Source organism: Anas platyrhynchos, chromosome 14 (genome assembly GCF_047663525.1).
Source record: "Anas platyrhynchos isolate ZD024472 breed Pekin duck chromosome 14, IASCAAS_PekinDuck_T2T, whole genome shotgun sequence".
Lineage (NCBI taxonomy): Eukaryota > Metazoa > Chordata > Aves > Anseriformes > Anatidae > Anas > Anas platyrhynchos.
The window spans coordinates 13916542-13940145 of NC_092600.1; the positions used below are offsets into that span (position 1 = coordinate 13916542).

General features: G+C 43.1%; 1 protein-coding gene and 1 long non-coding RNA gene across 7 annotated transcripts in view; one reads left to right on the forward strand and one right to left on the reverse strand.

Moving 5' to 3' along the window:
- Window positions 1-19260, forward strand: part of FBXW11 (F-box and WD repeat domain containing 11) — a 71428-nt gene extending 52168 nt beyond the window's left edge. For all 6 annotated transcript variants that reach the window (XM_038186357.2, XM_038186356.2, XM_038186358.2 and 3 more), the window contains 8 exons: window positions 6183-6320; window positions 6962-7080; window positions 8082-8331; window positions 9502-9620; window positions 10270-10380; window positions 11455-11533; window positions 13077-13265; window positions 16761-19260. In XM_038186357.2, coding sequence (XP_038042285.1) covers window positions 6183-6320; window positions 6962-7080; window positions 8082-8331; window positions 9502-9620; window positions 10270-10380; window positions 11455-11533; window positions 13077-13238 — 978 coding nt within the window. In that variant the 3' untranslated portion in view covers window positions 13239-13265; window positions 16761-19260. The remainder of the gene's footprint in view (window positions 1-6182; window positions 6321-6961; window positions 7081-8081; window positions 8332-9501; window positions 9621-10269; window positions 10381-11454; window positions 11534-13076; window positions 13266-16760) is intronic.
- Window positions 19084-21701, reverse strand: LOC110353712 (uncharacterized). Its single transcript, XR_002404522.4, has 2 exons — window positions 20400-21701; window positions 19084-19972 (listed from the first exon to the last, which is right to left on the reverse strand). It is a non-coding gene; the product is annotated as an uncharacterized lncRNA (long non-coding RNA).
- Between the last annotated feature and the right edge of the window lie 1903 nt (window positions 21702-23604).

The following is a 23604-nucleotide window of genomic DNA, read 5'->3' on the forward strand; positions in this document are numbered from 1 at the left end:
TATTCGCTCCCTGAGGAACAAAACATCTGTACTGATCAGATCAGAGGTGCTGTCATGCTGCATCCCATCTCTCGACAGCCTCCGGTAATGGATGCGTGGGGCAGGGCACCGGGAGGGGACACAACTGCACGTCTTCAGCTTCTTGTTCCCTGCCTCTGCAGCCCCTCCTGCTGCTCCCACCAAATCAGTACTGGTGCCAGCCTGGGCATTAAGACAGTCCCAATGCTGAACTCTTCTTTAAGCCTGAAACATCAGTTTGCCTGTTTTTTTTCCACCTGATCTGTCTCAGCTGTCTGGTGTGTAGCACCATTTTGCCTCTCAGAGCACACTCTAAATTATGCTGTCAGCTTTTTCCCGGGGTGATTTCCTATGGCCCTTCTGTGTGAGTGGCCTTTATGCAGTTTCTGCAGGTCTTCCTCTGTAGGAAATGAGCATATTCCACTGTTCAGATTTCTCTCACTCAGGATCATAAATTTCATCTGGTCTTTTTTGAATGGGGCTTTAAAAAGGGTTCTGCAAAGCTGCAGTAGGCTCAGGAGTAGTTTTACTTGGTGGACCTACAGGCAGCTTTATACACGTTGGATCAGTCGCACGCAGAGAGAGGCAGCACTTCATCAATTTGTATTGTTCACATTTGGATCTTAATCTGAGCAGCTGTAAACGATGGGAACTTAATTTTTGGATCTTTAATTCTGCCAGAAAATCATGCTTTAATTGTAAGACTTGCTAGGAAAAGCTTCCCATTCCTTTTTTCTCTAGAGTTATTTAGATTTTTGGACGACACTGTTTATGGCTCTTCTTCTGGTCTTGGAGTTCATACTAAAAGTGATGTTTTACCCCAAACTGATTTGAAAGCCTGTGTAATATTGGACTTGGACTGGCTGTCGGTAGTACACTCCTAGCTTTTTGGATTGCTTTAATTTCAGACTGTTCTTCGCAGTGTAACAATATAGCCTGAGTATCCTGTGATTTCTATAAATCAAGCCAGAAACCCACTTTTCAGTTACTGGAAGTTTTTCCTTTTTTTTTCTTTTTTTTTTTTTTTTTTTTTTTTGGTGAAAATGGGTTTTGCTTGTACTAAACACATGTACCCCGAACTTTAATTAACAATAATACAAATACTTGAGTACGGTATGCGTTAATCAAGCCCTGCTTCTCTAATTGTTAGTCTTGCTTCTGCGATTCTTCATGAAGATGGCTCGTTCTTGGCTTTTCAGGTAAATACCCAAACCTGGCTACCATTGTTTCCTAAAGAGTCTTTGTTCAGGTTTGCTTTCTTGCTTTGTTTATTCTGTCACTGTTTATTGCATCTTCCCATGTAGCACGGCAACAGTTCCTTCCATGCAATTCTCTGCATTCTTTCAGACTTACATTTAGCTTTGATTGGGGATAATCTCTAAAATATGAAGAGTTGGTGGTCATAGAGGAAATTCTTTGAGTGAGCAGTAGTGTCTGCATTTTTAGCATCAGTAGTATATAAATTTTCAACTTAGGCACTAAACGGTTCTCATCGGAGAGACCGAGTGTCGTGCCGCTCCCAGTTTTATGGCTGCTGCCTTCAACACTTCAAAGCATTACGAGAATGAAATGCAAATTAGTCACTTCTGGTGCTGTTCTTCTCAGTCTCGTAGTGCATCGTGAGTCACGTTATTTCAGCTTTCTTACTGACAAGGGTAAGAGAAAGAATAGGGCAACAATAAACATAATGGTGAAGTAGGGCAGCAAGTCACAGGATGCAGCAGGGAAGGGTTTGCAGCTCTTGGCCTTGTCTCTTCTAACAGCCGTGCCAGTTCATGTTCAAGATGTTAGTACATACATTTTATGCCCTGCTGCTCGCTTCCAAAGAAAGTTTTACTGGCTCAGGTGCCAGTGGGCATTGATGTCTTCGTGTCTGTGTAATTAACTGTGCTGTGCCTGCAGCCAGGCTCTTCAGCTCCTCTGCTGAGGTGGCAGCTCCATGGAGCTCTCTGACCACATCACCTGGTTCATCGCCTCGGCTCTGTGCATCTCAGGAGGAGCTCTGTGAAGGGGATGGGTACGGGGCGAGCACTTTGGCTGCCTTGTTGCTTTGACAGGGGGATGTCATTGGTGCCCATGTGCAGTACATGGTGCTGATCCAGCTCCTGGCCTGCTTGAGGTTTTTTTTTTATCTGTCTCTGCAGCTCCGTGCCCACCACTGGCGCTTTGCTCCTTACCAGGGTTTTTTGGAAGCGATTACACATACAAGGAAGATGGTGATGGTGTTTACTCGCAGGGTTTTTATCCCTCCACAAACTGTTGTGGAAGGAGGCTTTGCTATTGACACGCTTTGTTACTGTGAGGCAGTCATCCCGCTGCGGTCAGAAACCTCATGCTTAGGCTGTTGGGGTAAGGACAGGACAGCCACTGCCCTGCAGACTGCTCTGGAAGACCAGCTTAAGCCTTCTTGGGAGTCTGCATCACGTAGTCCCTCTTCTTATGGCTGTTACAGAGGCAGAGAAGTTCTTTGGCCTTCCCTGTCTCACAGCAGCTTGGAAACCCAACAGTGAAGGCTAGATTCTCCCTGGGATCTTGGGGAATCAGTACTCTTCTTCAGAAGTTTTGTGCTTTTTCTTTCCTAATGGCTGTAGCATCTTCAGAGGATCCAGAAGGAGAAACACCTCAAAGATGCAAGGAGCCTGGTGCCACGGCCAATCCTTCCTTTTCTTTGCCTGCCAAACCCCCTTAACTTCATAAGGAATGAAATAGTAAGGCCTCTTCGCCCTGGTGATACGAGATCATCCCTTAAATGCTGTGAAAAACAAGAGTTTGGGACTAACTGCACTTGTAAATGCCTCATGCCTGAGGAGAATCTGTTTATAGTACAAATGTGTGGGTTCCTTTTTCTGTCCCTTGTATCTTGAAAGCTGTGTTCTGAGGGAACAGCCTCCTTGTGTTTTGGGATAAGGATGAGCCCACTCTGCAGTAACATTCACAAGGATAAAAACCCAAGGAACTGAACACAGTGTACGCTGTAAAATGGGAAAAAAACCCTGCTCTTAGTAGATTATTCTTAACACCCATGGTACAGGAAATATTCTAACTGTTAGTTCAGATGGATTGCATCTCTTACTGTGCATCCTCGTACCAGCGAATTTACCTTGGCATAGCCCGGGGTTGGCGATGCCTCCGCATCTTGGGCTACTCTGTGTGGTTTTCTCTAAATGCCTTTTTTTTATCCAGCTGCCAAACAGCTCCCCTGCTGGGGCAGATGCTTTGGCTTCGTGTTTGTTCTTTATCCCTTGTATGTCCACATTTTGGTGTGGGTGTACAGCGCCTGTCGGCTACTCTGCTGAGTGTCTGAAGCGAGAGCAGCTTCTGGGGCTGTGCTCTGCCCCATCCTCCTTCTAGCTGGGAAACCCACAGCTAGAGGCTGTGAACTTGGAGGCTTTTAGGATCTGTAGGAAATGCAGCTTCTGTTAGTGCTCAGTTTGGTACCCGAAGTGCGCAAATAAACTGCCTCTTACATCGACTCCGCGCCGCTTATAGCAGCCCATAAAAGCAGCGCGTTCCTCCTCTCCCTCGTCCACGCACGCGTACCTACTCGCTGTGTGCAGAGCGTATTAAGATATCTCCTGGAAGGAGGTTGCAGATGAAAACTTTTACTAACTGTGCTATTCAGTAACAACCAGAAATTTCCTATAGCAAGCAGCTTTTATGTGGTTGCCAGTATTGTATTAAACATGTTCCTTTTTAGAGGGTCCTCCAGGTTGCCCACCCACTCAGCCGTATTTAGTCATCTAAAATAATGTTATTTCTCTATACGTACACATCTGTTTTCACTCTATTGCCAATTTAAATGCTGCTGTATATTCTCTGTGTATTGTGGCTACTTTCCCAGCACATTGAAAATTTACGCAGTGTAAGGGGATTTTACAAGTTCTCAAAAAACATCAAGTATTTTCCCACAGTAGCCACACTATATAATGTCCAAATGAAATGACATCTACTCGCAGAATTAAAATGTGCACCTGCATATGACTTACTGCTTTACAGTACCTTCACATACATGTAAATAATCCCTCAGTTTCTTTTATTCGAGGCCAGCATTTTCTTAGGGTAAGCTGATTATGGAGCTTCCTATAGTGCGCTCCTAAGAGCTAAGCCAGCTAGTGTCCTGAAATGTTTGGTCAGCATACTTCTACCGACTGCTGTTCTCTTTAAAAACCTCTAAATAAAAAAAAAAAGAATACTGATTTGTGGCGTTCTTAATGTATTCTGTAGCTATGGGTAATCGCTGTCACAGGACCCTGAGGCGTGAAGGCGCTCGGATGGTGTTTGGGCGCTCGGCAGCTGGAGTAATCCAGCGCCTGGTATGTAAAAGTGCGAATTGCAGCCCTTCCAAGAACGGGGCTTTAGGGAAACTCTCCCTTAGACGACTTCTCAGAACTGAGTGTCGGAACATAGATGGTTTCTGAAGCTGTTTAAATTGGCTGACTTGCATCTGTGATGCTCTGTCTCCAGTGTCTTCGGTGTTAGCATTGCATTTGTAAATACCTCGCCTTCAGGTCTCTAATTATATTGGTTTGTGCTGTTGCTGTCTTAAATTCGCTGCTGTTTCCAAGGGTAGGCTGTCAGCTCTGTAACAGCAAAGGAATTAATGAGCTGCAGCTCTGCCCTCCGAGCACAGATGACAAATCTGCAGATAAAACTCAAGGCCTTCCTCCTTGGACCCTTCATCCCACGCCGAGCGAGCAGCGCAACCGGCAGTCTGCTGCCTTCAGAGCAGAAGTCTGGGGCTGAGCCAGTGCAGTGCCAGGTCTGAGGAGCTTAAGCCCAGTTCGGTCTGATGACCAGCTGGCCACTAAAAGCTGATCCCAAACAGAGAAATGACTTTCTATCTTAATTAGTTTCCCCATCAAATTGGAGAAGAATGAGAAGGGATGAATAACTTGTCAGCGTGCTCTTCCAGAAGTCTCTTAGTTCTTATAATGTAGGCAAATTCCCTTGGCACATCAGGTTTGTGTTATGATTGTGTATAATTGTCTCCAAGTTGCACAAAGGGAGATAATTGAAGGAGCAAACACATGGAAAACAGTGATAAGCTGTTTTCCCCTCAAACAGGCATGTTTTCCTAGAACTGGGAGGTCACACTTGCACTGTGCTTTTGCCTTTAATTATCTTTTTAGTTGTTTTCCAATCTTGGAGAGGAGAGAAAGAACTGCATGGAACAGCAGAGGTGCCCGGTATTGCTTTTCTAGTTAGGATTTGATTGTAAACATGCTTTTCCAAACAAACTGACAGTTGAGCAGCTTCACCCTGGGTTTCTGTGCAGTACTGGGGTGGCACCAGGGAAACAGTCAAATCCGTGGTGTGTTCTGGTGCCTGTACTGGAAGGTGGGAGGCATCCCAGCCACGCTGCGTACTGCAGGTGTTGTCCCAGAGTTCTGTGCGTTGGTTCTCTTACAGTGCTTGTTTCAGACTTTCTAACCAAAATCCCATATTTCTTAAAATCCCACATTTGTTTGAAACCAACATTGGTCTTCACACAAGTAGTACAGCAGAAGAAAAGGTGGAAATATTCTGGTTCTGCTATGAAATAGTTTGCCTCCTCTGAAGGTGTCAGGTCTCTTACCTTAAAAATGTATTTCAGAATGAAAATGTTGAGAAGTACACTTAGATTTCAAGTTGGGGGGATTTAAAAAACAAACAAAAACTTTAGTTATTCTTCAGATGGTTTAATTTTTATAGCCCTTGTTAGTTTTATTTTTTTTCAGGCTTTAAGTCGCTTAGTGGGAGCTTTCATGTCTTAAAATCCCTAGGATGCATAAAAACAGCTACCAGGTGAAATGGCTGGGTAGGGGAAGGGATGGGACAGTACAAGAACTCTGCTGACAATGTTCATATGGGGCTCTGTGTTCCTCAGGTGATGCTGAGCATGGTGTCATACAAGTTCCCAGTTTGGTCTTTGGTGCTGCTGTCAGATGGTGGTGTCAATACAGGGGGAAACTGAATTCCAAGCAGCTCTTGTCATGAGAAAATAAAGTCCTAACTCATCGTTTTGTGTATTTTTATGGGTGGGGGGAAGGAAACATTTAAGTTTTTAGGCTTAAAATGTAAGGGTGGACTTCATAACAGTGGGAAGGATTGCTGGGCATTTTGGAGTGATCGTGCTGAAGCACACAGCCTCGTGCCTAACTCCTGCTTGTCTTCCATCTTGTCAGACTATAGAATCGAACTGGCGATGTGGGCGACATAATCTGCAAAGGATTCAGTGCCGCTCCGAAAACAGCAAAGGTGTCTACTGTTTACAGTACGATGATGAAAAGATAATCAGTGGCCTACGAGATAACTCCATTAAGGTAAACACTTTTCCAGTCTTTACCATAGATATCGATGGGTAAATCTGCTTTGGAGGGACAGCTGTTGGCATTTCCTTGATTTCTCTTTATCTTCTTCGGGCAGTGTTTACCTGTGCAGGGTTTATGAGATGGGATGTCCTCTGTAGCCCTGCAAAGTCTTCACCTGCGTTTTGCTCTAGGAACTTTGCAGACTGCCACTCAGGAAATCAACGCTGCTGGCTACAAAGAAATGCTTGTTCAGAGTCAGCGCATGCAGAGAAACGCTTGTTCAGGATGTGAAATCAGAGTTCACGTACTCAAATGAAGGCGGTGTACTACTTACTGTCCTTAGCCATGTCTTTCTTCCTTGCTAATACTTAGCTTTCATGCAAATAGGCTGCTTTCATGCTAATATTCCCTGAGTGCCATGGCATTTCTTTTTGCAAAACAGGCTTTTATCTTTTCATTATCATTGTTTATCTCACTGTTCTGTCAAAAACTTGCATCAAAGAGACTTCAAGTTAAAAGGGAGGACAGGACAGACCCTCTGTTTGGACAGGCACTCTCTGGTTTTGTTCCTCCCTTTTCAGCAGCAGTAGTGCTTAAATTTCCTGAATCCATGTTCTTGATCTTGATAAGTCATTTATACTTATCTTTAACAGATTTGGGACAAAACAAGCTTGGAATGTTTGAAAGTATTAACAGGACATACTGGCTCAGTTCTTTGTCTGCAGTATGATGAAAGAGTCATTGTAACTGGATCTTCAGATTCTACAGTCAGGTGAGTGTTAAGTTTTTGGAAAAAAAATATAAATAAATAAAAATTGAGTATTAGGACTGGAAACAGTTGAAATAATCTCCAAATGTAAGAATCCCTAATACAAATGTGATACAATTATCCCCAAAATAAGTAATCTGCACTTTGCAAAGCATCACGTTCAGCACTTTTTTTCCAAATTTGTCTCATGCTTTTTAGTGTTATGCATTTTGAAAGACTGTGACCTGTAGGACTCAATGTGAAGTGGAATGGCTGATGGGCCAACTATGTGGTGATTCCTCCTTTAGGGTTTCTCATGTCACCTGACATAGCTTAGTTATGACTTCATGGAAGGAGACTTGGTGTATATGGAGTGCTCATCTGACAGTGATTTTGATGGGTTTAAATTCTTGCAATGAACTCACTGGTCAGATGATGTCCAATATACATATGCTCAGGTATATTTCATTGGAAGAACATTGTGTCTTTCTTGGTGTCTTGTATCAGTGTTACCAGTGGCGATCTATAAAACTTAAGAACTGATGGTAGCAGCCTTCAGTTACTGTAAAATTAGTAGTGATTTTTGCTTGATGTAAGCTAGTAGGTAGTCCTGGAGGGTGCTACCTTCCAGTTGCTACTGGTATGTGCTAACTGAATGAATGGAGTAAAACTGAAAAAAAAAACACATTGGGTAGTATTTGTTCTGTTCTTTAATCAATTTATACATTGTATAGGTTCTAATCATCCGAGAAGGAGTTGTAGAGTTGTGTTCATTGTTATGCAGCCCTTCCTCTTACCAGTGGTCCCAGCTTAGGCTTTTTCTGGCTTAACTGCTCAGTGCTGTTAATTATCGCTTGTGACTCTTAAGAAGTGAACTCAGATACTTCCCCAGTTCCTGTCTTCCTGCCCTTCCAAAGAGCCAGAGAGCTCCATGTTAGAGATGGTTGCAGAGCTTTGTGTGTTTGCACTACATACTGCACGCAATCACCTTCCTCCATTTGGGATAAAATTCTTTTCTTTTGCAGAGTTTGGGATGTAAATACAGGTGAAGTTCTGAACACGCTGATTCATCACAATGAAGCAGTGCTTCATTTGAGGTTCAGTAACGGCTTAATGGTGACGTGCTCGAAGGACAGATCCATTGCTGTCTGGGATATGGCATCGCCTACTGACATCACCCTGCGCCGTGTCTTAGTTGGCCATCGTGCTGCTGTTAACGTGGTAGACTTCGACGACAAGTACATTGTGTCAGCGTCAGGTGACAGGACCATTAAAGTAAGTTGGCAGAGCTCTCATCTAGGTCTGAATGTCTACCAAGCCAGAAAAGCTTGAGTGTTGCAATCTAAACCCGAATAGCTGAGGTTTTCATAAAGTTCTGTGCCTTTTTCTTTACTGTTCAGCTAGCTGCTTCCTTGTACTAGCTGCTAATGTCTGTATGCACATAACTAGGCTCGTAACATTTTTGTGGCTTCTGTTGTACAATTGCAAGAAAGTAAAGCCTGCTCACTGTTTGAACTCCAGTCTTTAGATCGGTTTGTTTGTTAAATGTGGCACATTTTGTGCCTTTTTCCAAACAGTATTTTTTATTTCAATTGGCAGTCCTGTTGCAGACTTGAAATTTATCAGCAGTTGCCTTTCCACACCACACCTTCCCAGCAGCTAAACCAGACTTTGCCATGTTTGAAGAATTAAAGTGCTGTATTTGAAGACTCTTACATACCAGAAGATTTGAGTTACCCGAAGTATATTAATATAATCAAGGCGTTTCCCCATTCCCTCTCTAGAACCAGAGCTACCCTAGATTGTGCCAAAAAGCTCTTGGCAGTTTCATGCCCAAATATCTGCCAAAGATCCTGCTGCACTCTCTTGGAAAATGAGCCACTTTATTTACATGGATACTTTAGATTAGAACTTCAATTACATTTCACCAGCAACGGGCAAAGTTGGTCAAATAATTTAATCTTAAAGAAGAAGCAACCACCAAACTTCTACAGGCTACAGCCTTGGTCTTCTCTTAGATGTAGATTGCTAGATATTTCTTAGGTAAAAAATAGGGGTTATTTTTGTGTATGGATGGGGTAACTTCCACTTGTAGAAATGATTGCTAACTCACCAAGTGATTCAAGTGTCATCAAGTTCTTGAAATTGTTGGAGCAATATCTACCATTTCAGAATGTTTTGTTTATCACCCTCCCTCTGTTTCCCCTAACACCCCCCAATCTTTCTCATTGACTCGATGTGCAGTAGGACAGCAGTGCTGCTGGCTCTTGTTGTTTCTAGGCCCCATAGTGCCAGTCTTCCTTTAACACCCCATAAGCAAGTTTTCATTCTGCTGTCCATCAAAGGTCAGCCTCAAACTTCTGAGTTCGTAACGGCTTCTGTTGAAAGCAAAAAGCCTTTCTTTGAGCATAATTCTCAGAGGAATGTTTGTCTCACATTTCACAGGTCTGGAGCACAAGTACGTGTGAGTTTGTTCGTACTCTAAATGGGCACAAGCGTGGCATTGCATGCCTGCAGTACAGGGATCGACTAGTTGTCAGTGGATCTTCTGACAATACCATTAGGTAGGTGCCAACAAGCTGTTCTCCATGTGTAACAGAGCATATTTGTACGTGATAACAGGATTCCTCACCACCACCACCTTTGCTGCCACCCTGCCCGTGCAAAAGCATCTGTGGTAGGGCTGGCCATTAGGGCAGATGATGTGTAACTGATACTTAATTCAGTGAGAGAGTAAACGTATCACATCCTCACGAAATAGTGGGACTGTGAGGTTCAGACAAAGGTAAGCAAAACTGTCTATTCTTGTAGTTCATCACCTTGTTTCCTGATTGGAGAGATAAGCAAGATATTGGTCACTGGTTCTCTTAGTTACTTTCGGAACCTCTAGTAACCACTGATTTATGCAGAATAGAAAAAAGTGTTATGATTTCCTAAAATTATTTAGCAAGTATGCAACACTTATAATAATAGAACCATTAAGGTTGGAGAAGACCTCCAAGGTCATCTGGTCCAACTGTCACGTTGTCCCCTTCCCCATTTTGAATGAATAGGTTAGTTCTACCAGCTTTTTTTTTTTTTTTTTTTTTTTTTTTAGCAAATTGTGATATTTTCCCCAGAAAACCATTTGATAGCATGCTTAAATTGCTGCATGTAAGTCCTAAGGAGCGATACTGAACCTGAAGCACTCACTTTTTCTTCTGTTTTCTTAAGGCTATGGGACATTGAATGTGGTGCCTGTTTAAGAGTGTTAGAAGGCCACGAAGAACTGGTTCGATGCATCAGGTTCGACAACAAGAGAATTGTTAGTGGAGCCTATGATGGGTACGTTTTTGAAAGCAATTTCAAAAGGTTTTGCTTTAACAAAGCATCTTCTGAAAGCCTCCGGGTCTTGTGTGCAAAATAAGGGTTCTCTTCTGACTTGAGTGATGGATCAATATTTAACTGAGTGGCTTCACCTCAAGCATTTCAGCACAGCAGGCTGCAGTTTTAAGTAGACAAACTGCTTTTCTGGCACTCTTCAGTGCACACCAAAATTGTTTTATCACTCAAGTTTGACTTTTCACAGAAAACAAACTTTTATTTGGCCGAAGTGACCACCAGTCTAAAAAAGTATGCATTCTTTTGTCTCTTCTCTCAGGAATTGCTCCTTGCCAGGTCCATGCACTCAGAGTACTTTAGGTGTTCTTTTTTTTCTTCTTTCTGTTAGTTTATTTTAAGACAAAATCTTTATTGAAGGAGTAAACATACCTTGTAGGGCTCTCAGAACTCTTCAGTTGCTCTTTCTGGTAAGTTGAAGGTAGGAGTCCCCACCATGAACACTTCTTGCAAGACAGAAGTGTTTTCACTGCTGATTAGATTCAGGCCAACTTACATCTGTGTCCAAATTCTCCAGTTCTTTCTCTGTCCGATTTGTACTTCAAGTGAACAGTACAGCTGTTAAAAACAATTCTTGAACTGTTTGTCTCTAGCCTTTTATTTGTGTTTGTTGTACCACTGGGATTGGCAGTCTCAGCCTAATTCCTGTTGGATCTTTGCAATTCATCAGTAGTGCTGTGGGCTTTTGACTTGCTCTGCAGTTCCACAATGGGTTGTGTATATAAAAATAGTTAATTTGTCTTTAATGTAAACAACCCACTTGGTCCATCACAAAGGCATCGTTGTATTTGCTGCTAAAAAGTACAAACCTACTTGTGTTTTGTGAGATTCAGCAGTAATATTTCATAAATGAGAACATCTTGCTTGATGTTGATAAATTATCTGAAGGGAAAATCTGCAGTTCTTATATTAAGATGTTAGTTCTTATATTAAGAGTTCTTATATTAAGATGCTTTTAGATGTTTTTTTCTATGTTTATACTTGAAAACACGATTATAACCTTCTTATTTTACTTTATAGCAAAATTAAAGTTTGGGACTTGCAAGCTGCTCTTGACCCTCGTGCCCCAGCAAGTACATTATGCTTGCGTACATTAGTGGTATGTAAAATTAATTCATTTGGAGTTATCTGAAATCTCTTATTTGAGAGTGAGAGGTGTGTTATTCCCTTGTAGTGGGATAGGTGAGAAACTCAGGATGTTCTCTGTAAAGCCTAGTCTGTTTCTTATGCTAAGAATAAAGAAAAATATATTTATCACGATATTCTGAATTACTTGGATCAAAGCTTAAATGAAAAAGTTAAGGTTTTCTAGTTTTCCTTTCTCAAATACTCCAAAAATAAATCATCCTGACAGTGTGTCAGATCATTCTAGTTATTGGTGTGGTTCCCTAATGTCATTGTAATGCTGGCTTTGAATTTCCCCTTATTAAGGGAGAGGGTGGGGGGAGGAATTCTGTGAGCCTTTCCGAAACAGTTTGGAAGGAAGAGATGTGTTAAGAGAAAGGGGGATGAGTTGAAAGGCTTGCCACAGGAACTGTAATCACATCAGGGGACTACCAGAGTTAAGGCTGTTGCTTAAACTGTGTTTCCTTTTAATAAAGGTTTTGATTTATGATAGACTTAAATATAGGTATTGGGGTAGTGACTTCATTGTTCTTTTCACTGAAATGTGCAGGAAATTTTACTTCAGGAGTCAGTTTGACATTTGTCCAGGCTAGTAATGACCCAAAGTTATTGTCTAGACGTGACAGTGACTGGCATATTTAGCTTGTGCTTGGCCTTTCCAACACCTGCAGAAGAGCTTACGTTGCTAGAAATGCTTCTAATTTTTCTTCATTTCAGTAGTCTTTGCATGGAGAGGAGATTTAACCATTCTTGTATTCCCTGTGAATGCAGTATGTTTAGTTTTTCAGTAACAAGTTGGTTCTTTCCCTTCAGTGAGCATGCTGCAGCTCAGATTATAGTTTGGAGATGAATTTGACAGCTCCGCTTAGTTCTCTACTAAAGGTCGTGTAATCCTTTTAAATTGATTTAAAAATGGGTACGCAGGTCAAAGAGGAGAACCTTTTCTGGGCCTCTTAGTGTCATTTTGAGCTTTTTTGAAAGAGCTGATGGAGCATGTACTCCTCCACCTCATTTTTATACGGCAGCAGTTGGACACGGTCTGTCTTTACTAGTAAGTGAGCCATAATGATCCTTTCAGCAACGTGTCCTAGATGAAGCTGTGATGTGGTGTGGTAGGGCTATGCAGAAATTGGGTTAGCAGCAGTGTTGAATGCAAGGTGTGATGGAAGAGAAGGAGCCCTGGTAGAGTGTCAGTGCCAGCCAACCTTGTGAATTGCTGCTTCTTGATTGATAGGCTGCTTTTGTCTTTAATAACCTCAGCATCTACAGTTGGCCCCTCCAGGGGAGATGCAGGGTTTTTACAAGCATTTGATTTGAAAGCTGTGTGTTTTGCTGAAAAAAAGCTTAAGTATGAAATCTGCTTTTCCTAAACTCAAGTGCAATTATAACTTAAGGGCTTCTTAACCAGTGCACAAGAATTTTAATACCCCATTTTGTGTCCAGATACATGTGCGAGTACAAGTGTAATGAAATGTTATCCTCTTCTTGGCTGCTAACTGATTTCATGTTACTCACAGGAACATTCAGGACGTGTCTTTAGACTCCAGTTTGATGAATTTCAGATCATTAGTAGTTCTCATGACGATACGATTCTGATTTGGGATTTCTTAAACGTGCCACCCAGTGCCCAGAATGAGACTCGCTCTCCATCTAGAACATACACTTACATCTCCAGATAACAGTCTGCACTTTACTACCCTCAGAAGGTAAGTCTTTGTCTTTTCACATACAACACATTCGTAAAATTATCACGCCATCTGTATGTTGGCCTACTCAAAACAACAAGCTGCTGTTTTCCTTAAGAAAATAAATTATGCCTTTATTATGCCCTTATGCCACTTGTGTTATCTAGCCTGTGGCTGTGCTTCAGCTTATAGAACTTGTCACGTCACGGTATCTTAGCCCCATGCCTTCTATAATCTCTCCTGTTGATAGCTGTGCGCATAAGGTAAAATATGGAAAGCTGTTATGCATTCACAGTGTTCTTGGAGATAGAGGGAAACTTGGTATACTGCACAGGCATTCCGAGTACCCAGTGAAATCAGGGTCATTTAGTGTTTTTGAAGCATCCTCTTCCCTGGTGAAATCTTTGTAACAAGCATTGTGATGTGTCTCTAGCAAATTGAAATGTGTATGATCTTTGGACAAGTGCTTATCAGAAATGAGCAGTTCTGTGATATCCACACGTGACAGGGAAAGCTTTCAGAACTAAAAAGGACGCGCTAGGCAACGTGGCAACTCAAAGCTGTCAAAAACGATGCCCATGGACTTAGCCTATTTTGTTTCCGTTTTTCTGCAATTCAGCATGCTTTAGTTCTCCAAGCACGGTGGGTAAAAGCTCTGCTGTAGATCTGTTTGTTAGAACAGTGGATTCTTTTCCTTATGTCATCTACATTGCTGCCAACAACTGCACTTTGTGCTATAAATAGCTGTGAATGCTGGGGCTTGGAAGCACACAAATTGCCTTACTAAAGCAGAGCAGTTGCCCCTTTCTCCAGTGCCCTGTCTTTGCCTGTGCTGATCCTGGATGCTTCCAAGGAAGTGGATACACCACAGCGAAAGGAATTAGGAGTAATGTTGCCTCAACAGGAAGGATTTATTTTATTTAAAGTACGTAATTAGTAGTTGGCTTAAACATTGTGGGAAAAGCTTTCCCTTTCTTCGTGTTAGCATGGATTTTCATTATCTATCTGTGTTTATTCCTGCTGTGGCAATGAGTTCCTCAGATTTTTCCATTCCTTCTGTAGGATCTTTGGGCTAGGAAGTACCTTGCCTTGTGAAGACTTCAGGCTTCTTTGGGATGCAGGTTCTTAAAAGTTACTTTCCTTTCACCTGTAAGGATTCCTCATGAAAGTGTTGGCTGCTTCATTCCCCTTAAAACCAAAGGAAATGTGAATATCCATCTCTCTTATATCTTGAGTGAAGAACAGTTAAATCAGCTCTCGTTTCCCATACAAACTTGAATTCTGCCCTGCTCAAGTGTTAGGGAATCAGTTGTATTCCCTACAGTATTTCATGTGTATGTCCGTATGCTCCCTTTCTAAGTGAAACACTCAAAATCTGAGCATAGTTTTTAGTGTCAGAAGTTATTACAGTATTGAATAAAACATACTGAACAGTTCATTTAAGAGCTCCAAAGAAATTTTGACATCAAGAGCACTGCTGCAAGGGTAATCTAATAAAAACTCACTATTCTTTATAAAAAGAATAAAAATTTCTTTATTCTGTGTGCAGTGGAAGGCCAACAGAAATCTGCAGAAGGTACTGTGCTAAACTTACTGTTTGTGTCAGATGGGGAAGTGGCTAAAAGATGCATTTTCCTGGGAGATAAATCCTGAAACCACCCAAACAGGCAGGTCCTCCAGCGCTGCGTATCTGTCACTTCCACTTCAGAACTGTGTTCAGTCCAGGGTGGCACACTTGTGGAAAGCTTGATGCTGTCACTGATGGTCATGTCCAGAGGGACTTTGTCTTAATCTAAGACAGGGATGCTGCCATTGCCTTCTGCGCCACCTGGGTCACTACCTAGATGAACTTCTGTGTGCAAACTCCAGGGCTTGTTGAAGTTGTTTTTCCCTCTCTGTGGAAAGGCTTTTCTTTCAGAATATTTTTGCACACATTCTCATGCATATAGAATAGTCCGTGTGAGAAGGTGACAATAGTTTTGGGCACAAACTTGATCCATCTTCCAGTTCATTCCCTAGTACCTTCTTCTGTTTGCTTGTAAGGTGGAGATTGGCGAATTCTTTTGTACAGGAAGCACAGTGCATTTGGCAGGTTTCTCTTATTAGCTTTGATTCATGGAAAAGCTATACATGGTGTGTCTTAAGCTCAAAAGAAATGAGGAGTTGAATAAAACGTATTTCAATTTGTTTGAACAGCAATATGCTGGTTTTCTTTCTTTCTTGCCATATGTGGCCCATAAGATCCACTGTCATGGAGATTTGTCGATGAAATATGAAGAACCCTTGGCAGTGTGCTCTTCCCTTCAAATTCTGCACACTTGACAGTTTTGAACAGCTTATGTCTGACTTGTCCCAGGATGCAGAACTGGAAACAGGCAGGCCTCCATATTCTGGGAACTGTCGGTGTTGGTAACGATGGTCCCTTAATAATTGTTTCCTATACAGGAGAGATGCTGTGATGTCACTTTATGACAGGTTTGTCTGAATTCAGAATCCACAAAACATAAATCTACATACAATTATGGTCAAACAGCTAATATTTCATTATGACATTTAATGAAACAGTTTTATATACTTTCAAACATTATAGTCTTCTGAATTTTGAAACAGCCCTGTGCCCTTGCTTTTTTTTTTTTTTTAACAAGGCTTGCAATGTTATGCCTCTTCAAAGCGGATCATTTTTGACAGTCCTGGCAGTTGGCTGCAAGAGTTTTATTGCTTTCTGTTGAATTCCTGTTGTTTATTGTAACATGATAAAAATTGTTACCATATGATAGTCTAATATTCTTATATTAAGCACTAGGCCGTGGGCTAGGGGGAAGGGAAGTCAAGGGGGAAGTGCCTAAAGATGTTTTAACTTTTCATGGGAATTTCTGTACCAGAGCAGGGTTACTTGCCGTAGTCCACAAAAGTGATTTTGGGAAAGTAGCAAGTAGAATTAAGTTCGGATTTAATTAGCTACGAATTCGGTCTCCAGGCTTGTAAGAATCACGTGACTCGACAACGTAAGCAAAACGTAAAACTACTTGACTTTGTTGTCTTAAAATCCCGTGTATGGGAAGAGCTGAACTCTGTATCGGTGCAAACCGTGCTCCCCTGCAGCATGGAGAAGGCAGCCCAGCTGCTGGAGGCCGCTGTTTCAGTGAGGAGGGGGCACTGAGCACGGTTAGCGGCTGGCCCACCTGTAGGAACAGTGCCAACCTGAAGGGACCTCCTGCTCAAGGACGTGGGCTGTTGAGAATCCTGCTCTTTGCAGAATGTGCTCTGAATTCAGTTAGGAGGGCAGTGTCCCAGGAGGTGTCTGTTGTTGAGGGATGTATTTGTAGCACAATGAGCTATGTAAAGGCCCCCTGAACGCGTCACGGTAAGTGGTGTGCTCCCTGCAGGTGTTTTGTTCCTGCAGTTTCAGCCTGGTGTACGAGTGGTGGTATGTGCCTAACCTTCTCCAGATGTCTCCAAATGTTGCTTTTGGACGCTTGTGTTCTGCCAGTTCAGCTTGTCTTTTGTCTTTTTCAGGGTTTCACAGTCTTGAACTACTGGATTTTGGCTACTACATGCCTGAAGATGTTGATCGACATCTAAAGTCAGAATTGGTTCTAGATGCTGTGTAGATGCAAAGCAGCACAAATCTATATCTAAATTTCTTAATCTTTCCTGCTCAGTGGTCGTCTTTGAATTTACTACAAATTCACTGACTTGGAGTAGATGAATTTCAGAAGCCTATCCTTCCCTGCAATGAGAAATCCAAAGCTTCACGTGTAAATTGTCCGTAGAACCTGAACTCAGATGGCTTGTTTTTCAGAAATAAATCAGAAGTCAAGAAAGGACTTGGCCTAATTTATATTGCTTTGCACTTTTGTCTGACTTTAAAGAAAAAAAACATTCTCCAATGAAATTTGGGTGCCAAACACATACCCAGAATGTACAGAGCTTTGCTTTCAAAGTCACCATTGTCCTTTAGACTTTAATCTCATGACAGATTCAGAGCCTGTTTTGTTTGATAGGAGTGTACGTTGGACTCTTAGAAATATTTCTGAATTGCTCAGTAATATTTTTGGATTACAGTTTACTTGTTTCTGCACCAATAATTTCTTTTAAATTAAAAATTACCTGTAATTCAGGCTAGGTTATCTAAACTAGTTGTATAGCACTGTCGTTTCCTTTTAACTGTGCTCTGTACTACAGCCGTCCTATGCTTCCTAATGTTTGGTATAGTAAAACCTTTCCATGTGTGCTTGCCTCATTTCAAATACTGTATAAGCATGTAGATATAATGTACATAACCGTGTAACCTCCAGGTGCTAGGAGTCAGGATTTCCTGACACTACACACTAATACAAAATGTGGTAGCACTTGGCAGCAGGATGTTCTAACTACTGGCACTGTAGGGGTTAATATGAGTTACCTAGAAATTTTCTCTGCAAAAGGAGGTTTTCAGTATTCATTAGGATTTTTTTTTTTTTAATGGGAACTACATATTTTAAAATGTAATTTCTAAACTTTTTAAAAATTAAAAAATGTTTAATTTATGTTCTGTATCTTAATTTTGTGCCGCAGTATTTACGGATGTCTTTCTTTTAACACCAGTAGGGTCTCACGACGGCCTGCTGATGTCCTTCTTTAGCATTAGTTGGTCTGCTCAATGGAGAAGGTGCCATGGGCCAAAGTTAAATTTATTTATGTTTGATTTGTGACACTTCCTTACGGTGGAGTGGAGGTCCCTTCAGGTCAATGTTCTGATTACCATGCTAGTTCTCTTACCTGTGGCTATCAGCTGTAACCATATTGCAATGTCCTGGTCATGGTTTCTCTTTGTTAGCATGCTTTGATTTGGAAACCTCGGTAGTTTCTCACATTGTCATAGTCTCCCCTCTAATTTATGTGGTCGTATAAACGCTACTGCATTTTTCTTATGTCAGAGTAAGACATGGACAAATGCGCATTTGAATATTTTATCTCCATTAGCCATGTGTGACTACGCCTGTTGGTGGCTTTTCTTTAATGCTTCAGTCAAACTCAGCGTGAAATACACCTGTTTTCCTGGGGAAGATGTGTGTTGGCACAGAAATGTATTGTCATTCCTTTGATCATTGTATGTCGTGTATTTTTGTCCTCTGGCAGCACTTTCTTGGGTTTGAATTTTTCCCTTTTACAATCAGAAAGGCTGAGGGATGTCAGATTGCCGAGGGATCGATCCTGAGCTTACCAGCAGAACAGCTATGGTTAGGTGCAGCATTTCTGTGTCAGACAAGTTCAGAGAAAGCATCCATCAAGACATTACTGAAACGTTACAGAAGTGCAACTCAAGGTTTTTTCCTCTTCACCCTTCACATTGAGAGAGGTGTTGGGATCAGTGTTTAAGTTAAACTTAACTCCCATTTACGTGTTACTACAACGATATTTATTTCATCAAGATGACCGAATGTGATGAAGTACAGAAGGTTAAAAACGCGCTCCTAAGCGTCCATAAGATCACTTTTTGGTAAGCTTGACAGTAGTTTGTGAAAGTGTCTTACTTTACCCTTCTCATCTAATAGCTTTAATATTAAACTGTTTAAAAAGAAAATCTGTCGCAGCCCTGAAGAAAAAGGTATTTGTTTCTGAAAAATGGAGTCCTTTTTTAAATGCATGTGTAAGACTTAAATTCCTGTTTTTCCTTGGGAGATAATGGTATTTGAACATGCGGTCTAAACTTCTTTGTGCTTTGTGTAACATAGCAGTGGACTTTTGTGATTGGCACCCAAGGAACTTGACTCCTGGGATTAATGGTAGTGATCCTGGCTGCACTCTGGACTTTGTTTTGCTAACATAAATGAGCAACTGTACATTACTGCTATATTAATGTTTCAAAGCACTGGGATAGTCTAATTCTAACTTGTAATTATGTTTGCCAATTATCTGTTTGGAAAGTTGGTGTATGAACAGCTTATTGAAACTGTTAAATTGTACAGATATCGTTCATGATCTAAAGCTTTGTACCGTGGAATGTGCTTAATAAAAAAAAGTTTGAACTTAATTTGTCAAATAAATGGATCAGTAACGTCATCTAACTAAATGTTGGTATCATGCATTAGTTAACGTATGGACATGGTGAAAACTGCACTGAGCTAGTTCACCCATCTCGGAGAAACTTCTCTGCTGTGCTCTGCAGCACTTCTGGTCCGTGCATCAGCAGAAACACCGCAAGAATTATTTTATCAAGGATGCAGATAGACTTTTTAAAGTATTACCCATTTCCTGGGCTGCTAAAGCAATTTGTGCCCTGAGCCCTGTGCACATAAAGGGTCTTCTGATGCTAGCTGTGCCTTAAGAAAAACTGCTTTTCTTGGGTTTTCTTTTGCTACTGTACAGTGAGGGTGCGTAAGTCCTTCAAAGGTCTTCTGTTAGACAACCACAATACAAAAATGGTTGGGTGTGTTCTGTGGCATCACATCAGTAACAAAAAGGCGACACATTTTTGGTATTACTTCTGTCCCCTGGTGTTCTGTCAGTTTTATTTGTGAGCAAGCCTTGGTTTTAAAGAATTTGAGAAATCATCACTGCTGCTGCTTGGTTAATGAGTTCTGACAGTTCAGTTCCGAGCAGGCCGACCAGAATGATTTATCGTGCAGATCTTGTGGTGCTGCCTCGTCCTCTTAGCATGAGGGCTCTGCCTGGGATCTTGCTTTGGGCATCCTTGGCAACTGGGTTGACTTCGTGTGCCTCCCGTGGGGCTCACCAGTGATCTGCTGTGGGAAGTGGTTTTGTTAAGGTCTAGGTTGGATGTGTTCACCTGAAATGTTTTTAAAGGTTGCTATAAACACTGCTAAGAATATGAAGCAAGTTCTGGCTAAGCATTAGCAAATTCTCAAAATATTAAATATTCAAAAATATACTCAAAATTCCTCTCTGTAGATTACTTTTATTCTTCTAGGCCTAATCTGACACTGGATAATTTCAAAGAAATTTCATTTTTGTTCAGAGTAGCTGCACTTCATTGAGAGGAAAGCAAGAGAAATCTTCATGTATTTTTCTGCTAGAAGGGCATTGTAAAAAGTGAAGCCTCATTGAACTATTTAAAGCCCTTGTGACTGTCTTTCTGAATATCGTTATCCATAAGAGCCATGTGAAAATCTGGAGTAGAAATTCTGAGATCAAACTTAAAATCCGTCTCACCTGGGTGGGCTTCAGATTTTTATTTTTCCTTCAAGTTGTATTCTTAATATTCTTAACAGTCTCCATTAATTCCCACTGGAGACCTTTGTAGAGAAGTTGAGGCTCCTCTGCTGGGTGCTCACACATCCTCCCAGAGTTTTTGGGGCCCCCTTTTGACTTTTCCCTCTTGCCCAAGGCTGGGTGGGGTGCGCTGCTGGGCGTGATGCAGCTGTGCTGCTGCCAACCAGCCCGCGAGCACCAGGTGAGTGGGGCAAACCGGGGGCCATCTGGGCACGGTTAAGAAGAGGCTGTTGAGTGCTCTCAGATTTCAAGGTCTGAGGGAGCCGTGGCTGTTAAATATGCAGGAGAATTGGGTTTTACCCTGCTCGTCTGATCGCGTTACACCAGCAGATGCTTTCGCTGCTGTGACCCGATGCTCCCAGGGGATGAGGGACCCCGGGCTGCTGCTGGCTGCAACCAGGTGATGGAGAGGTTTGTGCTTAGAAGTGAGGTAATGGGGGTATGTAACGTCCTTCAGTGCCCTGTGTTTGTGGGGGCAGCTGTGTGCTTACCCTGTAAGTGAGCCAGCTGTGTCCTAATTTGTGCTTAGTTTCTCCTGAGCAGCAGTGGGTTTGCTTGGTTCAGCAAACGGTGAGCTTTTGTGAAGAGGATTGGAGAGGCGAGTGCCTGACAGGTAACAACAAATAACTTGTCTGAGTCTTTTAAAAGTCCCATCTGAAGAAAGGCTTCAGCGGGCTGTGCTGTTGTGGCTTTATGGCAAGAGCTGTCAGCAGATCCCCTGTTCTGGTAACCCCCCGCTGCCATGAGGTGGCCGCTTGTGGCTGCTGTTGCGGTCGGTGCCTGCAGGAAGGTCGCCCTGGGCTTTTCCTTTGCTGTCTCTGTGAGATAGCAGCTCCACGACAACCTCACTGCCTGCAGAAAAGGTTCCTGTTTGAGATCCAGCTCAGCCTGGGCTGGCTTTCAAGGTCAGAGCCACGTTGATGTGCTCCATTGGGTACAAATGCACTTCAGTCAAATTAATCAGTGGAAAGCCTGCTTCAAGAACGTGGTGGGAGAGCGAGCAGCGAGATGTGTTTTGGGGCTGAGCAGGAGATGTTTGGGCCTGATACTATAAACTGGCCAGCCCAGAGCTTTCTCCTTGGCAGGTACAGAGCTGAGCACTCCAGGCCTGAGTTTTCTGCTTGACTTTGCTGACTCTCTGCTGCAGTGTGTTTTTTTTTTTTTTTTCCCTTCACAGATGTCTGCTCTTCATTTACCTCTGCTTCTCACCATTTCCAGAAGCTTTTTTTTTTTTTTTTTTTTTTTTTTCTGAGCAGCTGTGAGATGCAGAAGATCCAAGTGGGGAGCGTGAGCAGCGCCGCCTGGACTTGGGGAAGGAGGGTGGTGGTTACCCAGGGGGAAAACTTGCACGGATAGAATAACTGGAAGGGAACAGCGTGTGCGGAGAGCACTTGGATGCAGAGGAACACCTTGCTTTCCTGTCCTGCATGACTGTGGTCGTATTTCTGCACAGCCTGATTGTGCCAGCTCTCCTGCTGTGGGTCATCCCCTATGTGGGATGGCAGCAATTACAGCTAACGAGTTTCAGGTGCTCACTGTTTGCTGGCTCAGGGGTGGAGGCTGCCCAGCGCCGTCCTGCAGCAAACGCTGGGCAGGCACCAAACCTCTGCTAGCCTGGAGCTGGGAGCTTTTGGCCAGGCTCAGGGAAGGAAAAGGGGTTGGGGTGGCTGTAACAGGCCTGTCCTGAAGCCTCTCCAGTTCCTGGCGTGTAAGCTGGAGGGTAAACAGCACGTGCCTCCGGAACGGATCCTTTGGGATATGCGTGGATGAACAGCTCCTTACGCTGCCTGCTTACCACAGGTATGACCTTGTCCTCGGCTATTGTAAGGAAGTTTTGCTAACCAAAGCTAAGGATTGCCTCCAGGTTAACCGCCAAGCTCTGCACCTTGCTGTCCCACAAACTGCCTGGAGCCCTGCTCACAGCCTGGCGGTGTTCAGCGTGGCCCACCATCTCTGGGGGGTCTCTCTTCTCCCTTCTCAAGATATTTCACATTGTCTCAGTGCCAATTATCAGCAGCGAGGTGACCCTGGAAGTGCTTGCCCTCTTACAAATAACCCTTTTGGAAGGATCTAGCATCTCATGGACTGAATTAAGGAAGCACCTGGAATGGTTTTTTTTGTTTTTTTGTTTTTTTTTGGCATTTCTTCCCAAAGTTGTACAGCTAAGCGTGCAGACGTGTGCGGGAAGCATTACAAAACCTTCCTAGGTCAAAAGAATCACCAGATCTTATCCCTCTGCAGTTTGGGGGAGCAGGGATGAGCCTGCTTGCTCCCCAGGCTGGAAGTAAGAGCAAAATGATTTGGGTCAGCTTAGAGCAGATTTCCTTTAGTGTGCAGAGGGGAACTTTTCTCACTTATTCCTATTTTTGAGTTCTCACATTCAGAGTTTCGCTGCTTTAAGCCCTCTGGGTTGAGGAGCTGCAGTTTTCAGAGCCCAGGGGTTTGTGTGTGTCCAGGCAGAGCCCGGGAGAGGTGGCAGGGGGATGCAGGGGGTCACCCCGACTGGCCCTGGGTTTAGGGAAGGGAGAGCAGGAGCTGAGTGTTGGGTGCTCGCATCCTCCTTGCTGCTCAGGTGAGACATGTTTCAAGCTGGAGGCTGACCTGAAGGCTTTTCGGGTTTCACAGCACCTCTTGGTCTCCTGTGCAAATATCCACCGGCAGCTCAGGGCCCGGGAGGGACACAGGTGAGTTTGTCTGAGGGAAGGGGCTGGGAAACTCCCTCCTGGGGAGCTGCTGGGTTCATGCAGGAGGCTCTTCCCCTGGCTGCAGGCTCGGAAATGAGCTTACACCCCCGTGAGAAGCGTTGGATGTGCCATTCTTCAGCAAGCGGCAGATGAGAGATTAAAAATGAGTAACACCAAACCTTGCGAAGAGCAGGAGGCTGCGGTGCTGAAATCCCAGCAGGGAGCGCAGCGAGGGCTGGTTGTTTGACCTCCAAAAACTGCGGTTCAACATGGCCCAGCTCCTAGAGGGGAATCTTAGAGCTGTTCCTGTTGTGTAATTTAAGGGAAGCTTTCAGAATTGTTTTGGGCATCAGACGGGAACCATTGCTGAGGTGCTATGGCAAGGGGTGGTGCTGGGGAGGGAGGGGGCAGCCCACGGCCACCCCAGAGCTGCTGGGGATGAGGCTTTGCTTCACCCCAAC